General features: G+C 33.9%; 1 protein-coding gene across 3 annotated transcripts in view; it reads left to right on the forward strand.

Annotated features, from left to right (window-relative positions):
- The window catches only part of LOC107436731 (kelch-like protein 17), a 91,102-nt gene that overhangs the window by 57,132 nt on the left and 20,133 nt on the right, over positions 1–13,837 (forward strand). For 2 of the 3 annotated variants that reach the window (XR_011637533.1, XM_071184559.1), the window contains 4 exons: positions 278–394; positions 3,949–4,162; positions 6,570–6,714; positions 12,431–12,687. Coding sequence is in view for 2 of the 3 variants with exons in the window: in XM_071184559.1 (XP_071040660.1) it covers positions 278–394; positions 3,949–4,162; positions 6,570–6,714; positions 12,431–12,687 (733 nt within the window). In the remaining variant the exon portion in view is untranslated. The remainder of the gene's footprint in view (positions 1–277; positions 395–3,948; positions 4,163–6,569; positions 6,715–12,430; positions 12,688–13,837) is intronic. The other variant, XM_071184560.1, reaches the window with a different exon arrangement.

The raw sequence follows: 13,837 nt of genomic DNA on the forward strand, positions 1-13,837 counted from the left end.
AGGGGCCTCCCTGGCCGAGCGGTATCGCCGGTCCAAACGCTCTGTTAAGCGTGGAGGTAGCGGGTTCGAATCCCGCCGTTACCATGGATGTATTCTTTGTGATGTCTTTCTCTGAATTGTTCTATCTCTATTTTCTACTTGACTTATAAGCCTATATTGAGCACACAAGTCAGCAAATGTATGTAATTTCAATAAAATATATGTAATATATGAGTAAACATCTTTAGTTCACTTTCACATAAATTCCATTAATGAAGGTGTGTGTTTTTCTTTCTAGGTTCGCGATTTAATAGCCAGCGATCAACTAAACGTAGTATCTGAAGAAATAGTGTACAAGTCGATTGTTACATGGATTCGACACGATTCCTCAGCAAGGGAGCGATACTTAGGAAAAGTAAGTCTATACTTGGACAACAATTATTTTGTAAACAGTAAATAAATGTTTACACTTCTGTAAAATATATATGAAATATATATTATCAACGACAATCAGAATTTTTCTTCTTCTGGCTATAATCGCCCATTTCGCTACTATTTGTCGCCTATATCACTTATTTCGCTTCTGTTTATAATTTGCTTATTGCCTAGAAATACTTTTTTTTAAATCATGAAATACTATAGATCTGTGTCTTATATTCGCTTCGTTCATCAATTGCAAAAAGTTATAAGAGTTTAAACGAAAAAGTATTCAATTGAAAGACTCTAAAATTGTTTATTGTATTAGCATGCAATGACTTTCAAATAAATAAAAAACGGCAATAAATTTCAAACAAATTAGAATTTCAAAATAATAAAAAAGGCCATTTTCTATAAGTTCATAACTGAAAATGGCCCGTCGATACGTCATATTTCAACTCTGTAATTTCATTCCATCGGGCAGTAAATCAGCGCAAATGTTATTTGTATACAATAAATTTATCACTTGATAATTCTAGATACATTTAGAAATTGATAATTTTTGATAAATTTAACAGTCAGAGCAGTGGTGGCTCAGGGGATAGGGCACTCACCTTCCAAAGATGTGAACTGGATTCTAATCGCAACGATGACTGGTCGGTCGATACGAATTACGCACCCGACTCGTACCGACCACTGTGATGACGTGAAATATATTCAATGGTAGATGGATCATGGGTTAGCACCCCTTGACATCAGACAAACCATGTGAGGGTTTCGAGGTTTTCCTCTCCATGTAACGCAAATGCGGGTTAGTTCCTTTAAAAAGTCCTATACGAAGGCAAATTTTTCCCAATACTTGATCCCGGAGTTTCTTTGTCTTCTGGATAGGGTTCAAAATTAAAAGGCTACGGAGTCGAACATTTGTAGTCGTAAGTCAAAAATTGGGTCGGCTGTTCAACGACGTTTATAAATTTCTATAATATTTCAAAAAGTTATTAATGAAAAGGTGCTATTAGATATTCGCATGTCATATTATCGCATCATAAATATCGGGATTTTGAAAAATGTGTAGCTTTGCAGAAAAAAAAATACCGCAAAAACGATCGAAATACGACATGAGTTCAAGATTGTATCGGCGCAAACTATTTTATTCATTTTTATTAAGAACTGAAACTAAATCGCCACTTTATGCAAATAGAGATTGTTAACTTGGTAGCCATTTTATATGCAATGGCCACCTGTTGGCGACCGGTTCTCTAGAGATTTTGTAGAGGTTGGCGGTTATGTTTGGGCACCATATGATTGCATCTTTGAAAAATATATCACTCGTCACGTATTTTAATCAAATGTTTGTGTCAAGAGTTACGTTAATGTTTTTTTTTTTTTTTTTTTTTTTTTTTTTTTTTTTTTTTTTTTNTTTTTTTTTTTTTTTTTTTTTTTTTTTTTTTTTTTTTTTTTTTTGGTTTTGGTCACTCTGTATGTATTCGTAGTTTCTTGATTTTTATTTCGGTGTGTCTTAAACTGTCCAGTTTTCATTGAATTTTGATGTTGTTAGTTTTCAACGTTTTTAAAATGTGTGCATTTTTATAGCGAGTATACTAATTCAAAATAAAGCAGTTATGAAAATAGTCCAAACCCGTACAGGCATTTTTCGTCCATTTTTCTATGTTATGTTTTACGTTGCTATGCTAAACGTTTTTTTTTTTAATGATAACACGGAATATAAAATGATTATATTTATATCTATGAGAGATTTTAATGATAACACGTAACGTTAAATGATATAATAAAATATTAAATAACATAAATATTTACTTACATGAAATATTTTAATGATAACACGGAATATTTAATGATCATACCTATTTATATTAAAGATAACACGGAATATTAATTTATTATATTTACTTATATGAAATATTTTAATGATTACACAGAGGAATCGGACAATCCACTGAATCAATGAGGAATAAACTGAAAGAAAAACGAATAAACTGAGACTGGCTGAAAAACAAGCGAAAGAATTAAAACAAAAATAAATGGGGAAAAGGTCTCTATAATAACTCCATGCATCGAAACGCATTGATCTGAAGATGAAAGCAATCCACAAAGGGACAATGCTTACAAGAAGCAAAAAAATTAAATGCACATTTCTGAGAAATCGAACTTTGAAAAAGTGGTATTTTTAAAATTCAACTTCTCAGAAACTGTTCGACAGATTTTGCTCGAATTTTGTTTTTTTTTTCTCATGTAAAAATACATTCTCTAAAATGATGTAGAAAAAAAATTGTTAACCTTGCAATCAAAAATTGTTTTCCACTATTATAAAATTAACTAATAAAAAATAGCAAATACTCATTAAAAGCTGTTTTTGCATGGAATTATCTTTAGCTAAATAAATTTTATAATTGTAGGCAAAATTTTTTTATTTCGCTTAAAATATTAAGATATGGCGTAATACGCAAAGAGTAAAATTAATAATTAAAGAGTCCAAACTTTGGACAACTCTAATGACCAAAATATTAGAATCCTATTTCTCAGTTTGAAACATGCCCCCTATATATTAGGGATCAAAAATCCGAATCCGAAATATTTTAAAAAGCATATTCATTCAGAGAAAGTAAGTTTTTATGACTGATTTTGTATCTTAAAATATCGTTTGCTCTAATTAATTAACATATTTGATGCTTTGAACCTTTGAGATAGAGTCCCTAGAACGTGAAGATTCTATCATTAGATCAAAAATTATTCAGGGGGATCCGTTTAATTTTTTCTTTGATCTCTGTATATATATCGAGAATATCATTAAAACTGTCGAAAAATATCGTTAAAAAACAGAAGAACCGATTTCAGATTTGAAATCAACGGCGTGAAAATTTCATACAACTGAAAAAAAAAGTCCTTTTCAAGAGCAGTGGTTACCAACTGGCGGCCCGCGGGCCTCATCCGGCCAGCGAAGCCTTTTTTTTTTGTAGCCCGCGAATCAAAATATATTAGTTGTCATTTTTTTTGCAGACAATTTTTGTACAAAATTTATATGGGTTTTAAATTCTTTTAAGTTTTATATTTTAACATATCTGTTGCACATTAATTGTTTAATACATAGGTGCACATAAAAGTTATTGCAGCCGAAATTTCTTAATATGCAATTAAATATTTTTTAAAATCTACTTTTTATTTTAATTTGTAATTCAATACTTTTGTTTTGTGCAACTTGATAAAAATCTGACAGTTTATATTTTATGTTCCTTCAAACATAAAAGAGTCCCATACAAAATTTTGATAAAGTTGCGGCCAGCCATTTGACTGGTGTTTTTAGTTGCGGCCCCTGGCCTCATGTTTGCTGGAAACCCCTGCTTTAGAGCAATTCTTAATTTTTGAACAAAGAATACACCAGGAGTAAGTAGCTTTTTGAACATTAAATTGCCTTTTATTTTCACGTAACTTCATATTGACCATTAGCATAGACTGAAGATGGAAAAAACTAAGCAATCATAAGTAACTGCAACCGCTTTTAGATTCTAATTCCATGATTGTTTTTCATTGCAGTTGTTGCATCACGTCCGCCTACCTCTGACGGGGAGGGACTTCTTGTTGGCCCAGGTGGCCGATGAGCCCCTACTACAGGGCAGCCAAGAAGGAAAAGACCTCCTGATAGAGGCCATGAAATATCACCTCCTTCCCGAACAGAGGAACAATATGGTGTCAGTGAGAACAACATACAGAAAACCGGAGGGGCTCAGGCCGTATCTCTTCGCAATAGGTAAATTTTACTGGAAGCAGTGTAATATCACTGAATTTATATTGAATCTCACGCGTTCCAGCAAACTAAGATTGGTAAAGACAACTTTATAACCGTCGTGGAACAGCCCACCCAATTTTGGATTTACGACTACGTAAACTCAGTAGCTTTGTAATTTTGAACCCTATCCAGAAGACAAGGGAACTCCTGGATGAAAAATTGGGAGAAATTTGCCTTCCTGGAGGACTTTTCGAGGGAATTAACCCGCATTTGCATGGAGAGGAAAACCACGAAAACCTCTCACGGCTGACGACGAGAAGACTCTAACACATGATCCGTGTACCACTGAGGGTATTTCATGTCAGCAGTGTGGTCGGGGCATGCCGGATGCGGAATTCATATCTACCAGTCATCGCTGGGATTCGAACCCGGTTCACCTCATTGGAAGATGAACGCTCTATCGCATGAGCCATCGCGGCTGTGGTAAAAAGAACTGTACAACATATGGAATTGTTGCCTCTTAATCGTCTTCAACCATCCCGAGAATAAGAATAGGCTTTTCCCTTGAATGTTCTTTAGCGCCTTGGGGCAAGCCTTTTTACATTGATATTTGTCCCGAAATGTTCTTTCATGGCAGTTTTCAAGTAGCCAAAAAGAAATCGGGGGATGCCACGTCAGGACAGAAAAGCGGCTGGGCAACCGTTGGTACTGTTTGAATTGGCCAGGAAGTAGGCCATGAAAAAGACAGAATGCCGAGGTGTGTTGTCGCAAAGTCTTCAAATATAGTTTTTTTTAATTTTTAGATCGGAATTTTTTGGAATGTATTATATCTGTGTCACTAAATGATTTCTCAATTAACGGTTTGAGTTCAATAATTCAGTCACATTTTCATTGATGGAGGTCGTTGGTGACCTTCCTACAAGAACCTCACTGGTAAGGGCCACTCACACAGAGTGCGAACAATTCGCTTAAGTGTATTCGGAGATGCGAGCAATAATCTTATTGGCGAGTTTACCTTTCACTAATTACGTTCTCGTTCGCATCTCCGAATTCGCATTAACGAATTTTTCGCACGCAGTGTAAATGGCTCTATAGACAAGGCGTTCTGACAAACAATGATCACCAAAAACTGGCTTTTTTTAATATTTTATAACATAACCGTCGTTGAACACCCGACCCAATTTTCGGGTTTACGACTACTAATGTTCAACTACGTCGCCTTGTAACTTTGAACCCAATCCAGAAGACAAGGGAACTCCTGTATCGAGTATTGGGAGTTATTTGCCTTTGTGCAGAACTTTTTAATGGAACTAACCCGCATTTGCGTTACATGGAGTGGAAAACCACAACAACCTCCCACAGTTTGCCTGACGGCAAGAGGACTCTTACCTATGATCCGTCTACCACTGAGGAGTTTCACGTCAGCACTGTGGTTGCTTGTGTCCCGAAAAAAGAAATTCCAATGAATACTCGCAGATTTTTACATAAAACTTAATAGCAATCCTTCCTGCTCTACTTGGTGGTTTGCCGAAGAGACAAAAAGAGGATAAATGTCTTTCTTTATTCACCGGATCGTCGAACCACACATGTGTAAGCTGATCACCCTGTTTATCGATATTAACCTATCTGAACACGTAAAAACTTCACAATAAATTCAGTGATATTAATTTCCGAATACATTTTGTAATCCTTATCTAACTTCAGACGAATACTTTATTTGAATGCGCAACTATGCAGATTCCGTCGTAAATACCATTGGCTTTAACTTTTCAATAAAAATGTTGGTCTGAGGTTTTCTTTGAAATTTTATTTCACAAAGTTAGTGTTTCAACCTAACGAATAAATTAAAAACTTGTATTAACGTACGTCGATATTTATTAATTATTCGCAATTACTCGCATACAATTATTATTATTTATTCTACTGTCAATCATTATTCTTCTGGTGGTAAATTTGAAACAATTAAAGAAAAATAATTATACACATAAAAAGAATAGCTGAAATTTAACTCGCTGCTAGTATGTTTAGATCAGCCATTTTTTGCCTTCTAAACTAAGAAAAAAAAAATTTATTATTTTTTATTTAAGGCTAATTAAAAACAATTTGTTTTAAATACGTTATTAAATCATTACTTTACATTTTGCTTTAATAAATAAACTGAAGCAAACATATAATTTTCTGTGCTTCGTAGACAGTGAAATTTGCTTTTGATCATTTCAGTCGGGATAGCGTGATTAGTATGGCACTGGTGTTGTTGTTGTTAATNCTAATAATTTGGCACAGGGACTGTAGCGAAGAAGGACGCTCACTTAGTGTTGTAAGAAGTATCAGTTAGTATTGCTGTCAAAAGCAAGTTAAACACTTTATTTTTTTAAAATGTAACTGCTGTCTGATAAATTGAAAGAGACGATTTTTTTTTTTCATGCAGGTGGTGGATCACTATTTGCTATTCATTGCGAATGTGAATACTACAATCCTAGAACTGACCGGTGGTCACCCATCGCTTCCACATCACACAGGAGATCTCGAGCCGGTGTGGCTGGAGTTGGAAGACTGGTTTATGCGGTTGGAGGGTAAGTCTTTTTCAATCTCTCCATAAACGAAACCTAATTAATCTGAAAATTCATCAATGATCAATCAGTTACTAGTAGCAACCAATAGGAATATATTTCTATTCATATGGATCCATCCAATAGTGTGTAAACTAGCGGTTTACCATTTTTTTCATCTAGAAAATCTTCTACTGATCAACCCTTAGACTTAACCCTAGATCTCTTTAGCAGAACCATTAGACTTAATAAACAGAAACAATTGTGAACAACAAAAGATTTCTAATTACTTTGGAAAATATTTTGTATGAAAAAGAAATTTTTTATCCACCACTATTTCATCAATAAGTTTTAAAATTTGATTAGGCAGCTGAATTTACAGTCATCAAGTCCAGTTTTCAAAATAATTTTGTCGAATGAATACGCTGAAGATGAATAAGTTGAGGGACGGCTTTCGTTGAAATAAAAACGAAAATGGGAGGAAATAAAACAAAGAGAATGAATATAAAAGAAGTATGTTTCTTTATTGATGAATTTGGTTCTCATTTTAAATTTAAATGTTCAATGTGAAACACAAAGGAATTTTCATATAAATACATACCTTTTCATTATTCATTTAATCTATTGTTATTAGGTTATATATATTTATATACCTGCTGAAAACTGGCTGGAACTGGAACTCATAGAACTGGTCTGACTTCGTCAGTACGGAAGAGGATAAGCAGCAACATATTTAGATAAATTTTGCTTTTTTCAAAAATTATAACTGGTTAAGAAAAAAAGACCGTACCTGACGGAACTCTCTGACCCATTCACGGAACCTTGTTTCTGCGGAACACCTTTTTGGAACTGCTAGTGTAAGCAACAGGTTGCTATTCAAAACCATGAAATTACGGCTATTGATTGAATTAAACCAGTCATGTGCTAATGTCTAGTCTCTAGCTTGGACCAGAGTTACTTCCATCGTTAAAGAGTAAAAGTTTCTTTCGTTTTGTTTCTGTAAATTTTGACTCTACCAATCAGAGAATGTTACACATATGTCGTAACTCTCAAAGGAAGTAACTGTAGCTTGGAAATTTTTATTGTATGTTATACCGTACGGTTTTCACGGAAACATACTTGAGATGAGCCTTTCCAATTTCAGAGGCCTGTATGATCACATAAATATGATTTCAATTGGAAATGTTTTCTCGGCATTAATTGAAATTATATCAAATGATCAATCAGTTACTAATAGCAACCAATAGGAATATGTTTCTATTCATATAGAACAGTCCAATAGTGTGTAAACTAGCGGTTCACAATTTTTATAAGCTAGGGAATCTTCTAATTTTCAACCCCTAGACTTAATGATTGATTGATCTAAATTTTGGCGCCATGGTTTGGCTATACCACGCCCAAAACTAGGTTAAAATTACTGTAACTAGGTTAAAATCATAACAACTAATTAAAAATTACTGTAACTTTGTTAAAATCAGAACAACTAGATTAAATTGAGCAACTTGTCCAAAATTAAAACAACTCATTTTAAATTTGGCAACTCGGTGATAACTAGAGCTAAATCAAATTGTAAAACCTGATATGTTTGATGTAGAGTATTAAGTTTGGATGTTGTGTGTCTCCAAATAAAAATGATGAAGTCGGAAAATTGCAGTTAAAGAATTAGACTTAATGAACATAAAAAAAAATTGTGAACAGCGAAAGATTTTTAATTATTTTGGAAAATAATCTGTGTGCAAAAAGGACATTTTCCATCCTCCATGGTTTAATCAATAACAGTCTTAAAGTTTGATTAGAGAATTGAATTCACTGGCATGTAGTCTGATTCTCAAAATAATTTTGGTGAATGAATACGGTGAAAATAAGCAAGTTGAGGTATTGCTTTCGTTGAAATAAAAACGAAAAAGGGAGGAAATATACAATGAGAATGAATATAAAAGGAACTTCAGGATGTTAACCCAACTTTGTTTTAGGTTTGAAATCAGGAAGTTTCTTATCAAATATACTAGGTAGGCAGATAATGGGCTAACATTCTTTTACCATTGGGTTTTAACATTGGGAGGTTTTCGTGTTGTCTTCTCCATGTAACGCTAATGTGGGTTAGTCCCACCAAAAAATTTTCCACGAAGGCTAGTTTGTCCCAATATTCCCTTGTCTTTTAGATTGGGTTTAAAATTACAAGGCTACGGAGTTGCATCTTTTCTAAGAGATTTTCTATGCGCGGTAACTGATTGAATCTAAGGCAATGTAATTCGGGAAAATTTTCTATTCGCTTATTTGTGAGTTTCAAGGTTCATTTTCATGAAATTACTTACTTCTTTTTGGAAAAAGGAAAACATTTGCCTTCGTATTTCCCGCAATGAAGATTTTCAATCGTTCTGCGAATCAGCAAAAATGGACATCGGCCATTCTAGGTCCTAAATTAGTCTAAAATGAACCATAATTAGAAAAATATTTATAAAAGCCACTCTAGAAATTTGTTTCCCTCCCTGCTTTACGTTAACATATGGTTGGCCATCAGAACTTATAATATTGGGCTTAAACCTAAACATGCCTTGAAAAGTGTGGTCTCTTGTTAGGTTAAGCACATAAAGTAGGTAATATTGTGAGTTTGCTATAAGGTTGGTCAATGTTCGTAGTCAATTAAGTGTGATCAATTATTGCATTGCAAGGTAGTATAAAAAAGACTCTTTCAATGTCTAGAGCAGGGATGGACAAACTTTTTTGGTCGTGGGCCAAAATCTAGAAAAAAAAGTTTGGTGGGCCGAGTATGAACTTCTGAAATAAAATAAAGTCAATTCATCATTGAGTGCATGTACTTTGCTACATCAACTTTGCGATTTTTAGTTGCCATTTTGGGATAAAAAATGTTTACAAATAACTCAAAGGCAGTAGCCATTTTATACATTAAATAATTTCGCCATTATTTACAATGACGTTGTATGTGTGCAACCTTTCCATACGCAGTAAATTATGTTAGAGCTCGAGCCGACAGAAACGTTCGTTGGCTCTTAAAACGTTTCTGTCGGCTCGAACGTTCGTTGGAACTTAAAACGCGTAGTCAGCCTCATGTGAAGTACAATTCACCTATATTAGATTCCATATGTCTGCTCCTCGAGAAAGACAAATACTAGTTGGAGCTAATCTACAGCTATTCTATAAAGAACTTTTGCTTTCAACATTTTACCAGTTAAAGCTGTTTGTGCTAACTATTTTAATTAATTTATGTTTTGTAGAACAAAAATAGAGAAAGTGGAAAGGTCATCAGTACTTTGTTAATAAAGAAAGAACAAAAATAGCTTTAAACAAAGTAGATATATTCGCCACTGATCAGCTAGTTAAAATTCTGTCCGCGGGCCGGATAAAACCTTCCGGCGGTCCACAGGTGGCCCGCGGGCCGTAGTTTCCCCATCCCTGGACTAGAGATACCTTTGGTGTCTAAAAAGTACTTTTTTTTACTACATGTGTTCTCTAATGGATGGTTGACTGAATACAAACAATAACAATCTTCCTAATACCGGATGATATTTAGAAAACTTCAGATGTATTCCTCCGCCTATGTTATACTTACGAGGTGCTGTGTGAACAGGTTTAATATTCCAGGAAGTTTTATTAACGTGATTCAAGTTCAAATTTGCTCTTAAATGATGCCACTCATACGAATTTTCTGTAATTTATAAATTCTAACAGGCCGTAAGCCTAAAAGAAATTTAACAAAGTTAATATCACAGTATAAATGGAGTGTAAGGTTAGCCATGTTTTGTGAGTTATCCCTCATTTGCTGATATTTGTGAAAAATAGCAGTTTGTTATTTTTTGAGTAGCATCATAGCTAGCTTGCGAATTCATTTGTTGTTCGTTTCGTTGAAAGTTAGATAAAAAAAATGATTTACATTGAAAACACTAAAGTATAATTATGAGGGTCATTTAAATAAAACCTGGTCAGTGTGTCTAACTTTGCATTAGACATAATGGTGCTTCACGTAACTGCGTGTATGGCGGCATCATCTATTGGTAGAGAGACTGACGCACGCGCAAACGTTTGACGTTGCATAGCGACAAGTGTGGTTTCACGTAGGGCTGAAGAACCCTGCGTGAAACCATAAACATAGTTCAAAAAAATTACTTGGCCTTTATATTAAAAAAAATACCATTTTAAACTTATAAAAATGTTTTACTAGTTGGCGAAACTGACACTATAAATACTTTATTTTAAAAAGTTCAGTTTTAACTTTAATTATTAAGAAAAATGAAAGCATATATCGACACTTTTTTTATCTACATATTCTTTTATAACAATAAGTTGAGTTAAATTTAGAATCCCTGATTTTAAAATATGTCGTTAATAGCAATTTGTTCATACTTAATCATTAGGAAACATCAACCTTAAACGCTAATTACTGAAACAAAATAATAATTTAGGTTCATAATGACATTAGAAATTTTACAATTGTTTATAGACATTTAAATTTACGATGATATAATTTATAGATATTTAAATTGAAGAGAATATAATTTTTAAAAAAAATCATAAATATTTAGAATAACTACATTAAAAAATATGTTATGAAATTAGGAGAATTTCAACTATATACTATATATTTTATTTATACTTTTTACTTACATTTTAATTTTCTTTGACTTTATCTATTTTTTAATTCTTTTCACCTGCCTTTCTTTATGAAGTAACGAGGCGGTTTCTATTTAGATAATGAATTTTTATAAAAGTTCTTAACGACAGAATAAACGTATTGCTGTTTTATATTAACTGTGTCATTTCGGAATCCATTCTTTACATAGTTGTTCATTTACTTTAGGGAACACGCGGAAAATTATATTTTTTCCTTTTGTTTTTCTATCAAAATTTTTTCAAGTTGCAATCGCGGAAACTGGCATTTCGATAATAGTTTTAAATTCTTGTAAATTCACTGCAAAAACTGAGGGAAGTCATTATAGAAAATAACAAATATCTTAGAATATCTCGCAAAAAGAAATGCTCCAATATTAGTTAGAGCTAGTAAGACCGAAAGCTCCGTTCTTGAAGTAAAAGTGCGAGCTTTGCGCCAAAGTGACGTCACTAGAGAAAATCGGAGGATTGGAGCGGCAAGAGCTACTTCAAAGGAGTGAACCAGCCCTTCTATTCTCTTTAGCCCTGGGTTTCACGCCGAAGAGAAGGTGGTCAAACTAGTTATCGTCTACTACGGAACACGTAGGCGAGTAAGCAGGAACACTGAGGAGTGGGGACGCTGGAACATCCACCGTACAGTCCAAACCTTTCACCGTGTAACTTTTATGTTTTTGGATCTCTGAAACAAACTATTCGTGGGCATCGATTCACAACGGACGACGACGTGTGCGACTAGGTTCCAGGCCTGGATTCGACAGCAGCCTACTAGCTTCTTCAAAGATGGAATCGACCGGCTAGTGTCGCAATGGGATAAATGTGCCAACAGTTTTGGCGACTATTTTTGAGTATGTGTACTGCGTATAAATACATTTGTGAGTTGATAAAATCGTTACCCTTACTTTACACTAGTGACCGGGTTTCATTTGAACGCCCCTCATATGTTAGATAGTGCGTTTTTTAAAGCTTATGTGTAAAAATCATTCGGAAGTTGTAACCCAAAAGTCTTCCGACGAATTTTAACCCCATGTGTCATCTGTGCTTAGTTATACACGGTCAACCATCCATATTCAGCAGCAGATATGAACCTTTGATATAAATATTCTTGCACGTATAGTTATGATGGCTCCAAGGATCTGTCTTCAGTGGAGTGTTACAATCCTCTGACCAATAAATGGTTGCCTGTGCCACCGATGGGGACGAAGAGGAGTTGCCTTGGCGTCGCTTCCCTCAACGGACTGCTCTACGTGGCAGGGGGATACGACGGTGCATCCTGCCTCAACAGTGTCGAGAGATACGATCCCCTAGTCACCACATGGTCCTCTGTCACAGCAATGGAAACCAGGAGACGATACTGCAGGATGAGTGTCTTAGGTTTGTCTTTTCTTTTCACTTCGCATTAATGTTGACTTCATTTGATATAATGCATTTTTGTACTTGGCTGTAAAAGTCACCACAGTGAGAACTTTTCTTCTATTCTCCAAAGATCTTCAGCATCCTTAAACCTTCTACAAAGCAATTTTGTTTTTTTAATTGGTTTCAAAATCAAGACAGAAACTCCTACGACAATCCACACCCTAACACTGCCAGTAATTCCACTTATTTAAGTTATATCGCGTTAAATATGCCTAAAATGATTGATGGAACGCGAAAAAAAAAGGTAACGCGTAATTTTACTTCCAAATCACTCCAGAAACATTTTTGCAATTTAAGAATAGTATTTGTATTAGAAACAATTGGTGACAAAAACTTATTATTCTTATTTATGGATGGTGTTTGTTTTCTACACTAGGGTGCACTGCAAACTCTTCACTGCCTATGCTTCCGGGTTACTGTTACCGGTAAAAGAGAATATAATGTATTATTAACTTTTGAAAAGATTACTCTGCTCTTCTAAGGAAAATTGATAGACTACTTTGACTTATTCTTTGCTGAATGATCACTAAATCAATTACTTATCGCCTTTTTTTTCTCTTAATGATAATATATCTACTTTTTTATGTACTGTGTCTTTAAATGGGCATTATATACTATTTTAAATAACATCCCGTTTTTAGTATTTAATGATCCAAAGATTTCTGGAGTTCTAAGGTTACACATTTTACAAATTCTAGCGAGACCAGCAGATAAGAAAAATTTCAGCAGATTTTACAAAATATAAATTTCACGATAATTGTTTGCATAATGTACTAAATATTTAACGCACAGGGAATTTCAGTCACCAAAAAAGAAAAACTGCAATATTTTCCCGACATGATTGGCATTAAAAAATATGCTTGAAATGTTGTGTATTATGTTTACTCATAATTTTGAATAGTAATAGGCAACTAATTATTAAAAAAATAAAGACTTTTTAATTAATTAAAAAAGGCTAATCTGAATTTATATTAACTGAACATTTTAAAACAAAACAATTTTTAAACTGTTTTCTATAAATAAGCCTATCCCTCCATTATACAGGGTGATTCTAAAAAGATGGGCAAAATTTTAGGAAGTGATAGTACACACCCATTTAAAAATAGGT

This window comes from Parasteatoda tepidariorum, chromosome 8, assembly GCF_043381705.1.
Source record: "Parasteatoda tepidariorum isolate YZ-2023 chromosome 8, CAS_Ptep_4.0, whole genome shotgun sequence".
Classification (NCBI taxonomy): Eukaryota; Metazoa; Arthropoda; class Arachnida; order Araneae; family Theridiidae; genus Parasteatoda; species Parasteatoda tepidariorum.